Source organism: Haliaeetus albicilla, chromosome 2, assembly GCF_947461875.1.
Source record: "Haliaeetus albicilla chromosome 2, bHalAlb1.1, whole genome shotgun sequence".
In the NCBI taxonomy this organism is placed as follows: domain Eukaryota; kingdom Metazoa; phylum Chordata; class Aves; order Accipitriformes; family Accipitridae; genus Haliaeetus; species Haliaeetus albicilla.
The window spans coordinates 58,209,448-58,231,350 of NC_091484.1; the positions used below are offsets into that span (position 1 = coordinate 58,209,448).

Consider the following 21,903-nt stretch of genomic DNA (forward strand, 5'->3'; position numbering starts at 1 on the left):
GCATCTAGTGTTTCTGCACTGCAAACAGCGGTAGTATCTTTTTTATTTCTTGTTAGCACTCTTGTGATGTGCCTGCGTTGCTCTTTTAGATGTCTGCGACTCTTCCTTCACGTGTGTGCATGTGCCCTTTTTTGCTTAATTTGCGATCCAGCCAGTTCAGAGTAATTAAACACTACTATAAGTCCTTGAGGATAATGAGTTGAGTTTTATGTGACAGCAGGAACAGGCAGAACGTGTCATATCCTATGAGTCAAATCGTTATCATGGGATACATCCCACTGAAGCCAGCAAGGTACGTGTACAAAGTGAAGCAGCAAGATACAACTGTGCAAAGGTCATGGCACATTCAGGCTCCTGTGAACAACTGACAGCTACGGATCTCAACAGGATCTAAGCGTGGAGAAGTGGTCAGCCTCCCATGCCATGCTGTGAAAGACACCATCATAAGCACCATCCTGCACCTTCGCTGTCAGGCCACCTACTTCAGAAGCATGACGGCATTAACAATAAAAAGGCTCAGTCGGCCGGATGTATAGGGAAGCTCTGAAAATTTTCTATAGGGAGCGAGCGTGTCTGGGCACGAAACCGACTCACCTCCTAACTCGGGAGGCACGAAAGAGCTCAGCAGAACTAAATAAAATAAACTCCCGCTCTGAGCCGCCCTACCGGCCCTAAGCTGCCTGGCCGGGGGCGGCGGGGCACGCAAGGCTGGCCCGCAGGGCAGCAGGGGCAGCGCCGGTCCCTCCGGCAGCCGGGCGGCAAGCGAGGGCAGGGCAGGGCAGGGCAGGCGGGGCGCCCGCCCACCCACCTGCCGAGCCCGGCCGGGGCCGGGCACAGCTCGGGCCGCGGGCGCCCGCGGAAAGCGCCTGCGGGGCCTTCCCGCCCGCCGGGCCCCGGGCCCTGCACCGCCGCCGCGGGGCGGGGCGGGGCGGGGCGGGCCGGGCCGGATGCTGGAGCCGGGACCGGGCCGCGGGGCCGCCAGCCGTCAGGCGGCGGCGGGGCCGGCCCCCGTTTCCCAGCATGCTGCGCGCGGGGGGCTGGCTCCCCGGCCCTGGGAGGAGGCGGCGGCGGAGGTACCCCGGGCGGGAGGAGGAGGAGGAGCCGCCGCCGCCGCCGCCGCCGCCGAAGGTTTCTCGCTCCGCCGCCGCGCTGCCGGGAGGGGAGGGGTGGCCGCGCCGCGCCCCCGCGCCCCGCGATGCCGCTCTTCGCCACCAACCCCTTCGACCAGGATGTGGGTGAGTGGCTCCCGCGGCGCCCCGGCCCGGCCCGGCCCTCCGCCCCGGCCTCCCCCTGAGGTAACCCCGCGGCCGGCCCTCCCTCCGACCCCGCTCCCCCCCGCCCCCAGCCCCCTCAGCCCTCTGCTGCTGGGCTCGCTGGCGCCCGGCCGGCCTCGCGTGTGGCGGGGAGCCGGGGGCAGCGGCGGCGGCGGCCCGGGTGGGCCGGCGGTCACGGCGCGGCGGGGAGCGGCCTGGCCGGGGGCGCCCCTCGGCAGCGGTGGCTGCGGCCTGTTCGGTGACAGCGCGGGGGCGGCGGGGGCTGCTGCGCGCCCTGCCTGGCTTCCTGGGGCTGCGAGCGAGGGGGGCGAGCGCCGGGGCGCTTGTGGGAGACGAGCGGGCCTGCTTAGCAGAAGTAACGTTGCAGCATAGCAAAACAAGTAGCGAGAAATGCTTGTGCTGGAGCGTTGCTGAAAGGATGAAAAGTGCAAAAGCACCGTCTACAGTTGCTTCGCAGACGGGCACGAGAAAATTGTCAAAGCGTTTTGTATTCAGTGCTTTAAAGTGAATTCCTGTGGGAGCTTTCTTTTTCGCTTTCAAGTGAAACTTGACGTGCTGCGATCAGGTTTCATCCTTACCTTGCTTGTTCCAAGGCCAGACTAGATGGAGAGGAAATGTCTGGCTTTTACTCGACAAAAACCGTGCTTAATGTTGATGTGCCCAAGCCGAAGGTGAAATAACACATAGGCAGTTGAAAATTCGTTTTGCACGTCTGATTTGTGATTGCGTAATACGGTTTGTTTCCTACCTGCTGCTGACGTCTGTTTTACTTTGAGTGATAAAAGCTTTGTCTGGGGAACAGCATACTATGAAGGGGCTTTTTCTCATATTTGAATAAGTACCCTCCACACCCACCCTAGATTATCTTCTTACAGCAGTATAACACTGTATATGTTTCTTGGAACTAAAGTCTTTAGTAGCCTTATACTTGTGATACCTTTCAACTACAAATACGTTTCTTAATGTTTATCCCACTGAAGAAGACAGGGCTCCAGTTCTTCCAGCTCTTGGAAAAAGATCAACTCAAAACTGTTTGAAAAGTATGTAGCTTTCGGGGGGCGGGGAAGGGTTAGTGCGTAAACAAAGGACTGCAACACAAATTCTGTGTATGTGTTGTCAGGAATTCTTAGTCTGTTGTATCTTAATATAAAGCATAGCTCACTTTTCTTCCCATTTTGAACAGTTAAGAACACTTTTGCGCTGAAGACTGCCCTTCAATTTATAATTTTCTCAGTGGCAAAGTTGGTAATGACTTATTTTGAAAAGTAATAAATAATTTTTCCTAATTGTTTCCCTGTCTTCTAGTGTAATTGGCAGTTGAAAATGAGGAAGAGATTATTGCACTGCTTGCCAATTTTCCATGGACCATTAGAGGTTTGAAACATTGGTGATATTATCTGTGAGAATGACTTGAACTAATAAGATTAAAAAGTGATAGCTGAGGTTCTGGCAAATGTTCACTTGTCTGCTTCCTAAAGCTGCTGTCTAGCAGTGAAGATCTGACTGCTTGAGTGGGTTTCTGTAGAGCTAAGTCTGATAGATGTGCTTGTCAGCACTGTAAGTTTCATAATGCAAGGTAGTAGCACCCAACTGTTGCTTCGGTGGGTTATTTGCTGTTTTCTAGGTGCAGAGGATGCCTTACCTACTGTGCTTGCCTAATAGATATTTTTCAAAAGCATTGTTCTGCATACTGTATGAGCACAGGGAAATAACAACTCAATCCCAAATTGTTCTTGGAAGAGCAGGTAGTGGGCAATGGGCTAATTTTCACCAGTAAATACAGCCTCTTTCCGTTGGCCCCTTTCATGGTGTCCTGGGGGAGACTGAAGGTGCAGCAGACTGTTCAGTTGGTGGCAGCCTACCTTCAGGAGCCTTCTGCCTTTCTCCATCACTTAGCTGGATTTGTGCCAGGGAGATGGGAATGATGAAGCCTCCTGGAAAGTGTCCCTGGGCCCTTCTTCCCCGAGGCCCCTTGGGAATGTGCTGTTATCTGGATGAACTTCTTGGCAAGTTTCGTAAGATAACATCAGCTGTAAAGTAAGCTCTCTTGTTGTCGGGAAAATTCCAAAAGTTGTCAAGCAGTAGTGTTATTTTTCAATTTTTTTTCCTCAGAATGAAAGTTGAGTGCTCTGCCTTTGTTCTTGCCCAGCAAGAAAATTTTCTTTTGCAAGTCAGATTCCTGAAGCAGGAAAGCAGTCAAAAGCTAGTCTTAATTCATTTGAATTTGGACATTGGTGTAGTTGTTAGTGTTGCTGTGATAGCTGTGCATTCTGATCCACTAGACAGCTAGTCAGTACTGTGTAATAGTTGGAAATGATTTTGGAACCATTTAGGATCATGGATTGCAGAGAACACATCTGGAACTAAATTGTTTTCCATTGTTTTGAGGAGCATAAGTATCTAAGTTCAGAAGGAAAAATTTCCCAGTTTGTCTGGCCAGTCATCAGCATTTGGCTAGTCCTGTTAGCATGCTCTGGCTGTGGAGCCTGTTCATCTGTAATAGCTTGCCATTTAGTGTCAACTTTGTACAGAGATTTTGAGGGGTGCACTTCTTCTTTAGGTGTCGTTGGCAAAAGAATGTTGTTTAAGACTACTGTTAAACTAATAATATTAATGAATGCTTTAAGCTGCCCAGAGATTTGAGGAAGTAAGCCATTGTCATCCTTGAAGTGTCCAAATCTCTGGATGAAGCCCAGATGCTTTTTGTTTCCTGAACCCTCTTTTTACCATATTTAGGAATATTTCAACAGGAAGGGATGCTAATCATTGGTGACACAAGTTGGTGTGGATTTTCACAATCGGGTCTGGGAACCTTTGACAGTGTGTCCAAGTAAGGAACATCAATATTGGAATTTAACAAAAGAAAAAACCTTCAAAAGACTGGACTGCTGAGGTTATAATTAAGAGACTAATCTTCCATTTAAGGGGTTAGATTAATGGTGTTCTTATTAGTTTGATGGTAAGTCTGTTTGTGCCATATTTCACAACCCTAATCATAAAATTACTCCCAGAGAAATGCGGTTTTATCTGTAAGTTTGATGCAGGCAAAATAATGGTGAAATGTGCTTTAAGAACCAAAAGACTGTCTGCTAATCTGTCATGACAGGCTAATTAGTAATGTAGCAGTGGTTAGGCAAGGTTTGATGAAGAACTTAACTGCTGAAGCAGTTCTGAAGAGTCATTTAGATGTTATCTCACAAATAAAATCTGTAACTCTGGACTTAATGTAGTGCATACTTTATTCTAAGTTGATGTCAAGCATTGTGAACTTAATCTATGTTGTAAGAAGAGAACTGGAAGAACTTTTTACTCCCTGCTCTAAGCTTAATATTTCTGAAGTTTTATAAGCTGCAATAAATACAGGTTCTGGTATGAGCTGTCATAAAATCACACATGATATTAAGAGGAGGTGTTTAAAAAACACGAGGTTTTTTTGCATTCTTTTTCTCCCTTGTGCCTTCATCCCTTACTGTGCATTTCTTGCATATGCTTTGAATGTTAGACTAGTTCTCAGCGTAGCTAGTGTAATTGTTTAAGGTACCACAGGAGTGGGAAGAAAGAAAAGATGCAGGCTTACTATTTACAGTAATAGGAAATTAAGCAGGTAGTTTAGTAATGTAGTAGAACTGTCAACCTGATGCAACTTGCAATGATTTTTGCCATGTTTTATTAACTATAGCAGTTATTGATCATTTTATGCTTACAGCTCTTTAGATATTTAATAATACACATGAATTACATATGATTGTAGGTAAGTAGGAATGTTAAGGTACCACAGCTCATAGTTTGATGTATTAGAATGTAAGAAATGCTTTGACCATGATTCCCATGGTGCAGTTTCTTGTAATAAAATACTCTTGCTATTTAAACTCATTACTCTCTAGGTTTATCCCCTTGGTTAGTCAACATCCTCAAAACCATCCAATTACATGTCTCTCTGAGCTAGGCTTTTCTCTGTTTAGGCCAGGTTTGCCAAAAGGAGGGAAAATTGTTGCAGAGGAGATTCTTGACCCTAGGTAATTATGGAGGCTGCAGACTGTGAGTTACTTCTGGCTGCAAGGGAAGACGAATTACAAGGATTGGTTCGGCTTGTCATGAGGCTGGCACTTTTTTGCCCAAGCTGGCCTACTGCTTTCTCAGCGTTGTTTTAGGGAGACGGATATTAACTGTGAGCTAACAGGGAGGCTGAGTGAAAAATGTGTGGGAAAGGAGCTATAGCCACCCCCTTTTTCAGTTATTTATAAATGTTTATGAAAAACAAGAACTTCTCACTAAAGATACCTTTGGTGTATGTTCTCAGTGAAAAATGGCAACACTGACAGGATAAAAATGCGTGGAATACCCCTTCTGTATAATAGCCAGCAAACAAAATCTTTTTCAGTAAAGGAAAGATTCATTCTGCAAATGAATCACCAGACTCAGTTGGGCTATTTGAAGCCAACATAGTGTGTTCCGTAGGCAAAGGAGTTTTTGTAGACTGTACTTTCCCAGTTAATTCTTTTTCTTTCCTCCTAGGGAAGAGCTGTCATTTTAAGTGCTTCCCCTCATTTCAGATGCGACAGTGTGCATTACAATATAAAAATTCAGAGGGATCAAAGTAGATCTCCAACACATAAAATCTGTTCCTCTAACTGATAACTTGTCATATCAAATATACATTGTTATTTTTAAGTCTCTTGCTGATCTTCATTCTGAAATGCTGCTTCTACTGTGGCTTGGTTAGTAGGGCTCTGCAAATAGATCCTGGCACCATTAATTATTATAACATGCCTGTGATACACCTTGTTTACAGAGTAATCATCATCGTTCTCATGTATCTTGAATGTGCTCACCTTCCTCCTCTGTTGTAATATTTCTGGGTGGAAGGTAGTTTGAGTTCCATGGATTTGTTAGAGTTTGCCATAAGACGTCTAAACATCTAAATTATTTTTGCCCAGCTTGTCATACTGTTTTCAGCATTGTCTTACCAGATTTTGAATCCTTTTATCTTCATACTGCTCCTTATTGAGTTGAGTGATGTCTATCTTGGCTAGGCTGCCTCATGCACGGTGGGATCCTACGTAGTCTTCTGAAAGACTTCTGAAAGAATGAGTTGAGGTGGCCTCATGTCAGCTCAGTCACCGCTGCTTGCTTTTGCCTTGGATCAGCTAGCAGTGCTTTCATGGGACACCTTCTACAAGTGCTCCCATAAGGACTTTTTAGGAATACTGTAAATGAGGATACAGTTAAACTGAAGAAATTGGTTAATGGCTTTACTGAAGTTAATGGTTGAACAGGGAATTCTAGTTTCTTTCTATGGTGTCATTGGCTGTTAGAGGCTATTTTCAATCTTGTCTAAATGGAATCTCGTTGGACATATTTTTCTGTGCTGTTCTGATCATGCTAGTGAAATGCAGAGTGGTTAATATTAAAGCAGTATTTGTTGTAGAATGGGCCAACAAATGCATTTGTTCATTTTATTTGAAAGACAAAAAGAACAAAATTAATTACTTTTAACTTCGGTGTTGTAGAATGGTATGTAATCAGAATTTCTTGGCAAGTGACTGCAAAAAGAAAGAAAAATTTGCAATCAGTTTCAGTCTTTCAGGACTATTGAAACTATATTTAAGAGATGAAGTAGTTACATTTATGTTTTTATAATGCTTTGGAATTTTAGTATTTGCATTTCTATACAGAGTGGGAAAATTATTTAGCCTTGGGAAGAAAACAAGACTTTCAGTGGGAGAGGGGGAGTAAAGGCTGAGAGGAGTTTTGAATTTTTTGTTAATTCTGTGGTGCTTACATTGATATCATGGATTTTTGAGGATTTTTTATTATGCTAGAAACTGGTTGTAATTTTAGTCTGTGAGTGAAGACTTTCTTTAGCCATTCTTTTGAAGTCTTTCTTGTAGCCATTCTTTTCTTCGTAACTTCAGTATTTCATTTGAGAGATGTGCATCTGGGGAAATGGAATTATGTTCGTTAATGTAGTAAGAGCAAATACCAACTAGAATGGTTATAAACATTAGTTTGCTAGGATATTCTGATAGTTTTTACTTGTATTTGTTTTACCTGCTTCAAATTATGTACATTTTAAGTGTTGGGTTTGGGGGTGGTTTGATCTGTTTTTTTATTTCTTGAAATTCTAGCTAGTTTTAACATCTTTGAGACTTTGTAGCAGAAAAATAGCTCAGTCCTAAGATTGGATTTTTTTTTTAAATAAAAAAATAAAAATCTAAAGCTTAGGAAGCTCAAACCTGCCAAAACTGCCCTCTAAAAATGTTGTTAGCAGTGAGTAGTCTTTGTTACCTTAAGAAATGTATCATGCTATTCACTGCAGTATCCCAGCATTGATGAGAACATTTACTTTTGCAAAATTCTAGTAAGTTGGTAAAATGCTATTGTTAAGTTGCAGAACTAAGGCAGAGAAATCAAGTCACTAGCATATATTTGCATGGAAAATCTGCAATATTTATATTTCTCTTACCAGCACCTAAACAGTCAACCACTAAGTTTGGCAGTGGCTTTTTTCAGCATTATTCTTCTGTCTAATAGTACTTTATAAATCTGATGATAAATTTCTTTTAGGAAAATGATGAATTATTAGGAAATTATTATTTTTTCTTCTGAGAAAAGTTTGCATCTTCTGTCCTAAAATGATCAACTGCAGTTGTATTTTGTACGTAATAGGGAACTTCAAATAGAATCACAGTGCAAATATTTTTGCTTTGGATATAATTTTTAAATAATGCACAAAACCAGAGAAGAAAACAATTTTATCGATGCTCCAATCTTTTTCAGGTTTGTGTAAATTGGAGGGAAATGGGACCTCAACAAAATTAACAAACTTTACAACACAAGGAGAGGATGGTTTATTTAGGTATCCCAAAAAAGCCCATGCAAAAGCCGGTGTACTTTCACCACAACCAAAGTATAGGTAAGGTAACTCATGTATTTAGATCTTTCTGGCCTGGCTTCTGATCAAAAGGTATAATATTGTTTCCTGGGTTTTTGGTACAGTATTTCAGTGAGACTAGACAGCGTGTATATTGAGGAGTGGTGTTTTCTTTAGAAGGCAGATGATGTTCAGGTTTGTATAAATTTTATTCAGAGGCTTAGTTGAAAAAAAAAAAAAAAAGATGTTTGGAAGTATGAATTCAGCATCTAGATATTTCATTTGAATGAGGTCATGTTCTAGAACTTATTGAGAAATTTTGAAGATACAGACACAGATGAGATTTCTATCAGGAGATGCATTTTGCTTCAGAGTACTTTCTGAATTATTTGTTGTGTATGTGGTTTATGATTATGTTTGTGTGGTTGAAGCACCATTTCTGACTTGGGAGTTACAAAGCTGTAAATGGTTGGTTGCTGAAAGGTGTGTTGTGAGGAAGTACAACTAATGCTTACCTTATTCTTTTTTATGTTTTCCTAGGCATCTGCTTTTTTAGCTATAATAAGATATTAGAGACTGAATGTTGGGCAAGATGGAATTGGTCTGGCTCGGTATGATTAGTGTTATGAGTACAGAAGCAGTATAAAGGGAGAAGCCTAGTGATCCCACACTCTGTGCCTTGCAAAGTGGGTGAAAAATGTGATATATTGGTTTTGTGTGTCTTGCTTTTGTTTTAGTAATTAAATAAATTGTTGAAGTTACTCATAAAGGTATTCTCAGTTTGTGCAGAATCCTTGTTATTATTGTTGTCCAAAGAAGCCATAGTCCTAAGTATTCTTTTTGACTGAAACTATGGTGCTTACCACTTTGCATGTCTGTCTTTGTGGAATTAATGGTAAGAAAATAACTTTAAATAACTCCTAGAAAATTAAAGGTGAAAGTTGAAAACCTGTAATGGGAAAAAAAAAAAAGGAAAATAAAACAAGTGGTTCTAAAATTTAAAAACCACTAATTACAATCTGAGGCAATGCAAGATGTTATAGTCTTGCACTGGTTAAAGTTCCTACATTAACTTGTAGGCCTTGCTTGCACTAGGAAAACAATACCTTGAATTTGAGTGATAGAGCTTTATGGGAGAGCGCTGTTTCGGAAAACTAGAGACAAAGTTCAATCATGTATACATCTGTGTCACATAGTCCTGTTTTCCTTTGTGTTTGACACAGCATTAATAAGTTTTAAAGAACACAGATTTCATGAAGGAGCTAGCACTGTCTTTAAAAGTTGTTTTAGTGAAGTCCGAAATGTTATCTGATCCTGGCTTGGCATTCACTAAGTTGAATAAGATTTTGTAGCAATGATGAGGTGGCGGGATAGGGTCTGAAGTAAACATTAATATTGCTGTGGCAGAATTATTTTTGATCAGAGATGGAAGATGAAGAACATTTCTAGTTTAAGTTATCTTCTATATCCTGTGCTAACCTATCCAAAGACTTTAAATACAAATGTCTGCTTTTCCCTCCCTATTGGAGTCCCTGTTGGTACTAAGATAGAGGCTGATAGTGACATGTCAGCTGTACCTGAAGGCTGGTCGGGTGCCAGCTATTGGTGAGGTTAAGCAAATACTGAATGTATATTAAGGTTTTTTTGGCTGTGAATGTGTGCCTCACATTAGAAGGGGAGGATTCATGGATTTTAAGTGATAGTAGTGCAAGTAATTTAACTTAAGTAGCTTTAAGTCATAATTTTGTCTATAAAACACTGATGCAACACAGGAATTTTGTCAAAGCATCTTTGTTGCTCCTGTTCCCAGAGTGGTGAAAGGTGATAGTTACTTGCTAATGCTCTGACAGAGTTAGCGGCCTTTTTTGTGGATAGTGTCAGATAGTGTGCTGCTAACATTCACAGTATGCCGTTAACTTTTAACTGCCATTGTTTAAGACAGAATTTAACTAAAAGTCTAGAGGCAAAATGTTTTTTCTCATGTCTTACAATTAATTTTATTATCCAAGGGAATTAATGGATGCTTGTTACTACAGAAGACAGAAAGTACACAATGAAACTGGGTTTCAGACTGAAATTTAGTAAGAAACTATCTAGTGTTTGTTGGTGGAGAAAATATCCTGACTAACAAGGGGGGGAAGGTGTTGCAAACAAATGGCAGTTTTTATACAGGACTAAGTTCAACTTCCAAGAAGGAGTGTAGCTGTGATAGAAAACTTATAATTGTACTTGTGGAAAAATTTGCAAAATATTCTTACTGAGAATTAAAATGAAGGTTGTAATTGGTGTGGTTGATATGGATCAGGGATTTCATCAGTCACCATCTTATTTTTAGTTTTAGCCAGACTATTTAAATTACCATAAAACACCATTCATTATTTTTAAACCTTAAGCATGCACTGTTTTACTTTTTAGTTTGTAAAAGACATAACCGATTGCCATGTCATTTCTCTCTGATGACATTGTGAGGAAAGAAGGATGAATTGTTGCCCAAAGTGCAGACAACTGTTATGTAAAATAATGGAAAAGGTCGAAGTTTGTTCCATTGGATTTCTCAGCTCTGACTGCTGAAGGATGTGCTAACTGAAATACAGCATTAGGCATGAGCGAGCAGCATGGGTTTGTGAGGCTGCATGTGAGCTCTGAGCCTGGTGGGAACCTAAGGCTCTGGAGAGCACTGTGCAGACACACTTTGACTGGAGCTGGTCCAGCTCCAGCAGAACTGGCAATGAACAGAAACAGTGGAGTCCTGGAACTAACCTGCCTCCATGTGGTCTGTTTTGTGTGTCTCTGGACTGTGCTTATCAGCTGTTTTCAGTTTTGGGAATGTTGTGTAGGCACACGTTAAGCTCAGGTGCAACTCCGCTTACGCTCCATGTTTCAAAAAAGCAGTTACGATGCCTCAGACTTGAGGCAGGCTTTGGTAGCAGTATAGGTGCTGTGCTCATGGCCTTTGATTACAGAAGGTTGTCTTGGCCTGTGATGGCTCTGTGCAAGGCATTCAGTTTAGGTGTCTTACCATGTGTGGCACAAGTATTCTGCCTACAGATGACTGAGAGCTGGCTATATTAAAGTGATAAGTAACAAGCAGGAGAAGAATAATGCATGGTTCTGCTATGGGGTTTTACTTGCCTTTTTTTCCCCCTATCTCATTTGCTTGTATTTTTCAAGTATCCTCAACTAAAAACCAAAAATTCTGGGGTAATGAAACAATGTTAATTGATATAAGCAGAGTACAGTCTCATTGCTCTGTTGTCATGTTTTGGCATTTTTAACTGGCATGCTGAGTGGATTCTGCCGTTATGGTGTTCCTCTCAATTTTTGCTTCACAGTTGACATGTTTCCTTTATGAGCAAGATTTAAAAATCAAGAATTTCTCTGATTGTTAGCTATACTAGTCCTAAGCATGATTTGGAACAATAGTAGATGAAAGAAAAATAAAGTGGTTGGTTGATCAGCTGGTATATCTTAGTGCTAGATGCTAGCATGGTGTCTACCCAGAATTTTTCATATTTTTGTTGATTATGACTGCTTTTTGTAATCAAATAAGTTTTCTGCTTCAGTTTAGAGAGAAAAGGCAGTGCTCCTTTACTTTACCTGAGAGAACATATGGAATTGTAACTAACTTCCATTTAGGATTTCCCTATACTGCTTTCCTGTTCTCCTTGCATCAGGCAGTACAACTGATGTGTTATCATTCTAGTTCTATATGGCAGCGTTTGTGGTTTGGTTTTTTTTTTCCTCAGAAATACTTTGAGAGCACATAACCATAGAGCTTTGCTTTTCTGCATTTTGGTTCTGAATTAAGAAACTAATTAACTGTAACCTGACTTCAATTTGTAGGACAGAGAAACTCAATTCATAAAGACAAGCCATCAACTTTGGGATGAATAATTCATTGTAATATATGGAGATTAAATGTTTTGCTTTGTCTTTCTCTTCTTTGCAGTCTTGCAAATGATAATATGGATAATGAATCTTTCCTGGCATATAAGTTTTTATAGAAAATCTTTGCTTCCTTTCATAAAACTAAGTAGTCTGAGACATTCTTCAAGGGATGGTATCCATTGCTGAGGTGTATTTTGTGTTTTGTAGATTAAGAGGTGAATATTAGATGAAGCAGGGATAGGAAACAAAGTTTGTTTACTATTCTGTGCCCATTCCCCTTCTGTTTGGTGAATAATAGAACTGCTTGTGCATTCCCTTGTGCTCTCCAGCCCTGATCTGATCTAACAGTGTTTAGATAATCTCCCATTCAGCTGCAGTGTAAGGCTCAGTTTCCATTAACACTTTTATTTATTGTTATCCTTTGTGTACCTAAGCTTTTCTGGGGGAGAAATAGGGAGGGAGTCTCTATTTTTTTTTTTTTCTTTTTTTTTTTTTTTCCTGAAGTGGAATCAATTTCTTCTCCACCTGCATTCTCTATTTCTTCACTCTTCAGCAGGGACTCTTGTCCTAATTCAAAAGATTTGGAAGAAAGAGTCCCAATGGCTTCTATCAGATTAGTTTTGGTTTAGCAGTCTCTATAGCTGAAAAGAGATGGTGGAATATATCATCCAAATCAGAGGTGAGAATGGGGAGATAAAAGTTGAGTGATTATTAATGAATTGTTGAATTTTCCTTGCTGAGTTGTAATACATAGAAAGGAAGTGCAAGACACAGCAGTTTAGTGTCTGAGGAAGTGGTAAATGCAGCTGTATCTGACTGCAAACAGTGAACTAATGCTTTGGGTATTCATATCCGTATTAACTTCACAGTTTGAAATGGAAAAAAAAATCTGCTGGTAGCTGTCATATTCTGGGTATATCTTTATTATGTGGGAAAACAACCCCAAAACATGTATTTGCTTATGAGTTTAAATTCATGGCCACAAGTGAACATTCAAAAATTAAAAAGAATTAGGTATCACAGTTTTAATATATGAATTTATTAAATATAGGGATTTGTCATACATTTAGCAATATACGAAGAGGTAATACTGCAACATTTTTGTTGACAATTTTGTTAAATTCTTTTATCTTTTTTTTTAATTTGTATTTTCATTTACTTACACTTTATTCATCAGAGAAAGCAACCAGTGAGATGAACACTGCAGAGGACTGGGGCCTGATCTTAGACATCTGTGATAAAGTTGGACAGTCACGCACAGGGTAAGTGACTTCAGAAATTTCCTCCCCAAACTTTGTTAATTTTTGTTATTGCAGTCTTAGATAAGAGGAATGAAATTTTTGTTATCTTGTATAGACTTTTGCAACAGCTCCATTTAAGTTAAGTTTATTACAAGTAAAAGAAAAATGTATGGATTTTCTGCTCAAGTATTTTGCAATTCTTCCTTTGGAGATACTAGCCGACCTGTTAAAATTAGGACTTGTGTACAGCAGCTTTTCACCAATGTAACAGAATAAATAAACTGGTACGTTTTAGCAGTGTCACTGTAAACCCAGAAGACTTCATGAGGTATTTTTCTTACAGTATCATAATCTAGGTTGGAATTGACTTCCAGAGGTCATTTAGTCCAACTCCCCAGCCCGAAACAGGTCTAATTAGATCAGGTTGCTCAGGACCGTGTCAAATCTTGAATGTCTCCAAGGTCAGAGTTTCCACAACCTCTATGGGCAGCATGTTTCAGTATTTAACTACCCTCACAGTAAGTAAGTAAGTAAATAAATAAATAAATAATCCTGCAATCTGATTACAATTTGCCCTGTTCCAACTTGTCTGTTACATCTTGTCCTGTGCCTGTGCAGTTCTAAGAAAGAGTCTGGCTGTGTCTTCTATGTATTCTCTGATTAATTAGTTGTAGAAAGCAGTAAGGTCCCCTTGTAGTCCGCTCTTCTCAAAACTGAAAGCCGCTCTCCATCTCTCCTTGTACGTGTCTCTCCTCTGACTATCCTGGGAGCCCTCCATTGGACTTACTGCAGTGCATCAATATCCTTTTTGCACAGGGGAGCCCCAAACTGGGCAAAGTATTCCAGATGCAATCTTACAAGACAGAACGGAGGGGAAGGATCACTTACTTCCCTGGCCCTGTTGGCTGTGCTGACCACTTGTTTGACCCAGAATGCGGTTGGTTGTCTTTGCTGCCAGGCTGCACTGCTGAGACCTGTCACCCAGTAGGACCTGCAGATCCTTTCCTGTGGAGCTGCTTTTTAGGTTGTCAGCTCCTGGCCTTTGCTGGTGCAGACCATCTGAAATGCAATACCTTGCCCTTGCTCTTGCTGAACTTCACTAAGTTGCAGTCTGCCCATTTCTCCAGCCTGTCCAGGTCCCTCTGAATAGTAGCCCTGCCCTCCAGTGTATTGATTGCTCCCTGCCAATTTGCTGTTGTCAGTAAAGTTGCTGAGAGTGCACTGCCTCCCACCATTCAGGTTATTAGTGATGACATTTAGCAGTGTTGGTACCAGCAGAGATCCCTGAGGGACCCCACTAGTTGCTGCCCACTAGCTGGAATTTGTACCACTGGTGACAACTCTTTCAGCTTAGGAGGCCAGCCCATTTTCCACCCACCTTATCATCCTTTTATCCAGCCCATATTTCACCAGTTGAGTGATAAGGTGCTTTAACTCTATGTCGAAACTTTGCTAAAACCAAGGTATAAAGCATCTGCTGCCTTTCCCTTGTCTTCACCACGAGACCACCAGTGTCTTTGTCACAGAAAGCAACGAGGTTCTGTTTCTTCCCCTTGTTTTGAGAAGCTATTCCCTGATATCAGGGCTTTGATAAATGTACGTTTTGAAAATGTGATATTAAATTAAACACATCTTAATATGGGCTGCTAATGCTTCCATTATTGATTCTTTACTGAGCTCTCTCATAGAATTTATGCATGGACTCCTTTTTTGGACATGAAAAGTTAAAGTATAATTTGAGTGAGCAAATAAAAAATAGTTTAAAGACATTATTTTGGTGTATCTATAGTGTTTATATTCAGTGTAGTATTAGGCTTTGGAAATGTTTTAAATACATCTTCTCCAAGCATTCCCTGTAACAATTCAGGTAAGGAATAGCCTCAAAAAGAGAGTTTTGCCATTGCTGCTGTTTAGTGGAAGTCTTCTCTGAGAACAACTTGGATTGCCTTGTAAAACTGCAGGAAACAGTATGAGATGCCGGACAGCAAATTTCCACCTGGGACTTTTGTTCCAAAGGACAGGTTTGCAAATAAGCTTATTCTTTGGGATTAGAGATGGTCTCTAGAGGAGTACTTATAAATAGCATGGCATATTGTCAGGACCCAGACTGGACAGACCAGGGAGTCATGTTTAATTCAAAATTCCCTCAGGCTAATTTAAGGTGAAAGGACACCAAACGATCAGTTAAAGATTTTATTCATGACAGAAGCAAACTGAACTGGGGAGGTGTGGTAGTAGGTGGCAGGGTTTCTCACAACAGGAATTGGTATAAGACTACTTCTGTAAACTGTGTAACCATATACATCGATACAGGGAATAAGGAGATCCCTCCTGTTGAGTCACGAGGTTCAGAGCAGACCCCCTTGCTTTCCAGACTCCTCCTCAGAGAAGGGTCTAGGGGCGGCTGGATCTACTCTTAGTCTCAGACTTGGTCAATGGTTTATATCTTGAAACGGATGAGGTGTAGGGATTGTGGAAAAGGAAAAGGAAAGAGAGAAGAAGACAGAGAGAGAAAAAGGAAGAGAGAAAGATTTCACCGTTTCTGGGTCCAGCGTTGGTTCAGTCAGCTGAGGTGTCCAGTCAGCTGAGGGGTCCAGTCCCGGTGGGCTTGCACACCCGGGGCTTCAGTTTGTGTCCTTTTATCATCCTTGCCCCTCCTTCGGGCACGCACCCGAACTCGTCAGGTTAATGAACAGTTTGTGAGCCTTTGGGCTTGGGGGTAGTTTGGGGAGTAACTTCTCCTTCCTTGCAGACGTGGCCATTGTTTGATCTTTGTATCAGAACAGCTTATCAGAACAGGGAGCTGCGCACCCTCCAGCACGCCCTCCCCCTCCTGTTGCTGATGTCTGAGCTGATGGGCTTTTCACCTTGGTTCCTTGCTGTGCAGGGTTTGTCTTTAAGCAGAACTTGCCCCACCACAATGTTTGAGGCATTAACTCTTTCAGTCTCTCACACATATTGAGACTTTTGTACTGTTGTGTATAACTGTAGTTAAAATAACAGCTGGCAGGTTGTTAATAATGTTTCATATTAGTCTGTATGTGTAAAACTGCTTCTTGTGCATGTTGATGCTGAGCCTGTATCAATAACTATATTATTAAGGCTTCAGTATTCTATTTAATCACTGAAAGCATTTCCACAGGCAAGATTTAGTCTCACAGCAACCTAGCCTGAACAGTGCTCAAATATATGTAGCTGCAAGAGACAGCTGCTTGGCATCTTCTGGTAATGTGCAGCTAAATTTCTCTGGGACAGCTAGAATTTCTGTTATGATTTATGGTTATTGTTTGTTTGCTTTTGTTTTTTTGTGTTTGTGGTTTTGGGTGGGGTTTTTTGTTTTTGTTTTTTTAATAAAACAGTGGTTTTATCCTGGCTGTGACTTTAATCTTTGTATATTTACCCTGCTTGTAAGAGGCTGCCAGCTGACTCACTGCTTAAATTCAGATTCTGTTAAAACTTGCTGATAGTGGGTTTCCTTTGTTTTGATGGATTATGTCATGCCATAGCAAGGTAAAGCAAGACAAAGTTCCCCATTAAGAGGTTTAAATCAGATATGCTACATTGTTTGAAATTCTCATGCAGTTTAAGTTTCTGTGGCAAGGATGCTAGTCTTCTTAACTGGGATCTGCTTTAATCTTTTAACCAATTCTGGTCCAATACAAGCTGTCTGTTACTATTCTTGGCAGAAATTTAGATTATAAAATCTCTGATTTATGGGTTTTCTTTGTACCAGTCTGTAAGCTCCATTGCATGCCTGCAGCTTTTTAGATGTAGATCATCCTACACCTGAAGCCACAGTAGACTAGAAGGACTGTTCTTCATTAAGTGGCAGTTTTTTGTCCCACGGTGTTACATGGCACATTGTCTCAATTAATTAAGTCTGCCAACAAATTGTTTGTATTCAGACTAATTGTTGGAAACTTTATGCTACGATTCAGGAACAGAATTGCTACTGTTAATTTTTACATTGCAATACCATGGTTACAGAGAATCACCAATAGCTAAAAATTTTACCTTTCTTCCCTTAATCCAACCAACTAAAACAGGTTTTAGCAAGTTAGAATTCCACTGAATCTCTCTCTTTGACTAGTCTCTCTTTTTTTTTTTTGTGAATTTCAAAATCTAATTTATTAGAGTTGATGCCAGAATTTTCATAGAAAACACTGGAAAGGCAGTAAATTCAGTAATATTTTTAGTAACATGCCTGTTTACAATAGCATATATAAAGTATTGCCATATGTAAGGAGGAATTGACTTGATACTTCCTGCATGTTTTGCATACCAGGTTCTTAAGATGATCTAAAATTTGTCTATGAGACAATCAACACATTTTTTTAATCTCTGAATTTGTTTAGGAACTCGTACGGCTCAGCAGTTGCATATTACATTGTTTGCACCCCTTTTTTGGGGAATATTGGTAGTTCAGTGAGCAAGCTGCCTTTTCAACATGGAAACATGAATAAACCAAAGATTTTACCATTAGAGGCAATCTTTTTTGCTGTTTTTATACAGCATTATTGAAAACTTGTTTATTTTAGAAGCTTTTATCATATTTGACTGGCATTTTAAATCATCTGACTACAGGAAAGGTATAGATTTTTGCATAGTGTTGGTTTTCTGCAATGAAAATGCTTACACAACTGAATCTATAGTTTATCAGCTCTGAGTAAAATAACGTTATAAAATTTGAATGATGTACTAAGCAGAATAAAAGGGAAAATTAAAGGCCACATATGGTATATTTTAGCATGAAGCACCCCCCCTTTCCTCAGTCAGTTCAGTGCTAAACAGTTCCTAAGTCTAATTCTGTTTGCATTTGGCTTTGAGATGGTTGTACCTTTTGTATTAACTTAATGAGACATATCAGTCTTTACATCTGAAACTATCACAACTTCGTTTTTTCTCCAGAAAAGTTACTTAATAAAAATGACAGCTGAAAAAAAATTAAGTCAGTGACTGGGAGAATGCACCAATGGTTGAGAAAATAGAAATGCTCATTGCAGCACTCTCTATTGGGGGTGGCTATTGAAAAATTGTCATTGAGAAATGGTTTGTCTACATTGCTGCTTGCCTACCTTTGTCCTGATTCCTTATGGATTAATCACTGCCTCAGTGAGTCAGTATTCTGGTAAGCTGATTCTTCTTTGGTTGTTTGTGTGCCTGTTCATACAAGAGAGAACAGTAAAATTGCTTACTTGATAGTCTTCCAAACTACCTTATATATTTTTTTTTTTCCCCTCAAGTTACCCATCTCAATAGCATTTTACATAGTCATCTCAGTGTATGTCTAACAGGCTGACCAGGAAGCTCTTTGACTAGCTTATTTCTAAAAGGAGCAAGGAGGAAAATTGAGTCACCTATGTAGTCTTGACAAGCCCCACAGTCAGCTACCTTAGACTGTATATCTGTACATGAATAATAAATTCCTGAAAATATATGAAATGTTTTATGCAAGTAGTATTTTAGATTCCAATTGCTGTTAATTTTGTCTTTGTTAAATAAAATACGATACTTTTTTTTTTTTTTTTTTTTTTACTCTCTAAAACTGAAATTTATTTTGAATGTTTTCTGGATATATTAGTATATAGTACCATAGCTTCAATTGTATCTTGCCCTATTTTCCCCCTACTGATTTGTTATTCCCACTTACTGTGCTGCCTCTGAAATTTTGATTGTAGAATCATTGGAGCAGAACTGCGGCCCAATATTTGTATAGCACAGTCTGGAGAGATGCCTAATAAACAGAGAAAATTCTGTTCTCATGGGGTGTGTGCCTTCCCTCTGATTTCTGCATAGTGCTTCTCATAATTTACAAACTAAATTGTATGATGAATTAATTTGAAGTAAAAACAAGGATTACAGTTCTGTCTAGAATAAGGATTCTTGGTCTTTGTGACTAAACATTGGTAATCCTGTATTTATTTTTTGGTGTAGATGTAATCAAAAGACTTTTTTAAACATTTGAGCTTGTTGAAACATTAACATGCAAATATTGATTGCTTCTGTTAAATATATGAGCAAGTAGATTTTTAAAAATTTTTTTAAAGGCATTTTTATGAATTACTGAGGGGTTTCTTGTGGGGTTTGTTTTTTGTTGGTTTTTTTTTTAACCTTTTCAAAATTGTTCTTGACACATGTGGAAGTTCATTTGGCTTGAGGCTTTCTTGTTACTTTATTACTTTTTAATAAGACTTTGGATTCCTCAATAAAAAAATTTTAGGCTAATGGTCGTGTTCCTGAACTGCTAAGCTCTTGATCCTGCACCCTGCCTTTATAAATACTGGCTTAACAATTAATGGACATGCACTTTTTTGTGCTTGTGCTCATATCACATTGATAGTCCTACTCATAAATTAATAGTTAAAAAAAGAAGTTATTTCTGAAAATTTTAGCATGTATTCTTTCTCAATTAAAGTGAACAAACATATGAGAAGTCTTGGATAATTAAAAGGTAAAAGGCAGTGCTTGCCTTATAGCCTTCATTTGTAATAATTGGTTATATGAAGGTATACACTGAGTGATATGTACTCTTGCTGTGTGACAGCATTTTCTATAATTAGTACTACTAAACATGAGGTGGACATTTCTGTAAAATGTAGACACTGCCAAATATAGTATAGCCAAGCAGTGGTGTAACTTATACCTAAGTTTCATGTTAGTTCTTGGATATCAGTTCAATAGAAAAATAATTTTGCTTCCAAAAAAAAAAAGTTACTATAAATACTCCAGAAATGCATAAAATCTCTTAGTTTAAATTTACCTTCTCTTTTCTTCTTTCCCTACTTGCCCTCTTTCAGGGTTATCTTTTCAGGGCTATTAAACAGATAATGCTTGTACGCCCATGATAATTCCTATCCCAGCCTCACTCAGCCTTCCACCATGTTTAAAAACAGAACAAAATAACAGAAAGTCACACAGATTTTAATATGCAAAACTGTGTCTGAAACTTCTGTTCAAATTCTTCCTTAAATTTCCTTTTCATATTATTTCTATCTACCACAGCATAAGTAAAACTTGAATTCTGTATTTAATTGTTTTGAAACTTTGATATAGAATGTCTAAAAACTTTTTAGCACTTGTTGGTTCATTGCATATCTTCTTTATAAATGTTATTCGGTAGATTAAAAGAGACTCTGAGGAATGTAGTGGTGGTAATGTAAAAAAAAAACTAGCAAAAGGGTGTTGGTAATCAGTATGTAAGCAAATGTTGTTACATATGTATGTGAAATACAGAGGAGTAGGTGCATGGACTACAGAGAATTAAGTTCTCTAATTGTAAGGGATTTTGTGCATTTCTGGAGTATTTACAGTAATCTCTAACTACAAAGGTAATGTAACTTACTGGGAGGTTTTGATAACTAAGCAAGCTAGCAATCCTACAGATAGAAGTGGCTACAACTGTTAATGGTGTTAATTTTTTTTTTTTTTTTGATGTTGCACTTATAAGCTACTAAATAATTTAATGAATGTGTTTAGGAGAGCTTGCTGTCTGTTAGCATTGTCATGCATTGTCATGTGTGCAATAGGAAATGTTCATTCCATCACATTTTTTAAAATCTATCTTGTGTTTTTAGGCCTAAGGACTGTCTCCGTTCTATTATGAAGAGAGTGAACCATAAAGATCCCCATGTTGCTATGCAAGCATTAACAGTAGGTTCTTTTTAATGTAGTGCTTTTCCTTCCTGAAAAGTTATATTGCAAAAAATCTTCTCTGAGTTTTAATCTTTCTTTCTTTAGCTTCTAGGAGCATGTGTTTCAAACTGTGGTAAAATCTTTCATTTAGAAGTCTGTTCAAGAGATTTTGCCAGTGAAGTAAGCAATGTGTTGAATAAGGTAATGTATTGCGTTGATTTATACAATTCATAGAAAAGTGAAATCAGACAGAGAATTGAGGTAATCTGAAAGTGGAATGGAATCTGCTTCTGGAAGACTGAAAATCTGGTGGCAGGGGGAAGGATACAAGATTACTGGGAAGACTGTGGCTGTGAGAAAGAACTTCCTGAATGCCACTTCACCCTAGAGTTACTTATGTATTCTGTTTGGGGGACGTGGGGTGTCGTTTGCTAATTTACAAATGTACAAATTCATTTTCATGTTAAATTACAGCAAAGAAACACTAAATACAGAGGTAGGCAAATGGAGATAATACAGGGCTTTTATATAACCTTGTTTTACTTTATTTTGGGTCTAGTACCTATTGTACTAGTACAAATGAAATGCTGGTGTACTATTCTCCCTTTCTAATAAAAATATCCCTCACTCATACACTTGACTTAAAAATAAAGTGTCTATATAGTTTATATTGACAGTAACATGAAATTATTTTAAATTAAGGAATTAAGAACAGATTCCTACATTATTTAACTAGTTTTGACTGTTCTTGCAGGGTCATCCAAAAGTTTGTGAAAAGCTGAAAGCCCTTATGGTGGAATGGACTGATGAATTCAAGAATGACCCACAGCTTAGTTTAATATCTGCTATGATAAAAAATCTTAAGGAGCAAGGAGTTACTTTTCCAGCTATTGGTTCACAGGTATATTAAATTTTGTGGTTGTTCTTAAAGGGTAAAACAAATTCTTGCTATCCTCAGTTCTGTATTTTACAGTTGTAGTTTTGAATTCTGTAA

General features: G+C 39.4%; 1 protein-coding gene across 4 annotated transcripts in view; it reads left to right on the forward strand.

The window, feature by feature from the left end:
* Nucleotides 1-1,050: 1,050 nt before the first annotated feature.
* Nucleotides 1,051-21,903, forward strand: part of STAM (signal transducing adaptor molecule) — a 39,666-nt gene continuing 18,813 nt past the window's right edge. The window contains exons 1-5 of one of the 4 annotated variants that reach the window (XM_069776246.1): nucleotides 1,051-1,235; nucleotides 13,214-13,298; nucleotides 20,852-20,927; nucleotides 21,015-21,110; nucleotides 21,664-21,810. In XM_069776246.1, the coding sequence (XP_069632347.1) occupies nucleotides 1,196-1,235; nucleotides 13,214-13,298; nucleotides 20,852-20,927; nucleotides 21,015-21,110; nucleotides 21,664-21,810 (444 nt within the window). In that variant the 5' untranslated portion in view covers nucleotides 1,051-1,195. Of the gene's footprint in view, nucleotides 1,296-1,585; nucleotides 1,946-12,293; nucleotides 12,716-13,213; nucleotides 13,299-20,851; nucleotides 20,928-21,014; nucleotides 21,111-21,663; nucleotides 21,811-21,903 lie in introns of those variants that run through there. The other 3 variants (XM_069776265.1, XM_069776273.1, XM_069776254.1) reach the window with 3 other exon arrangements.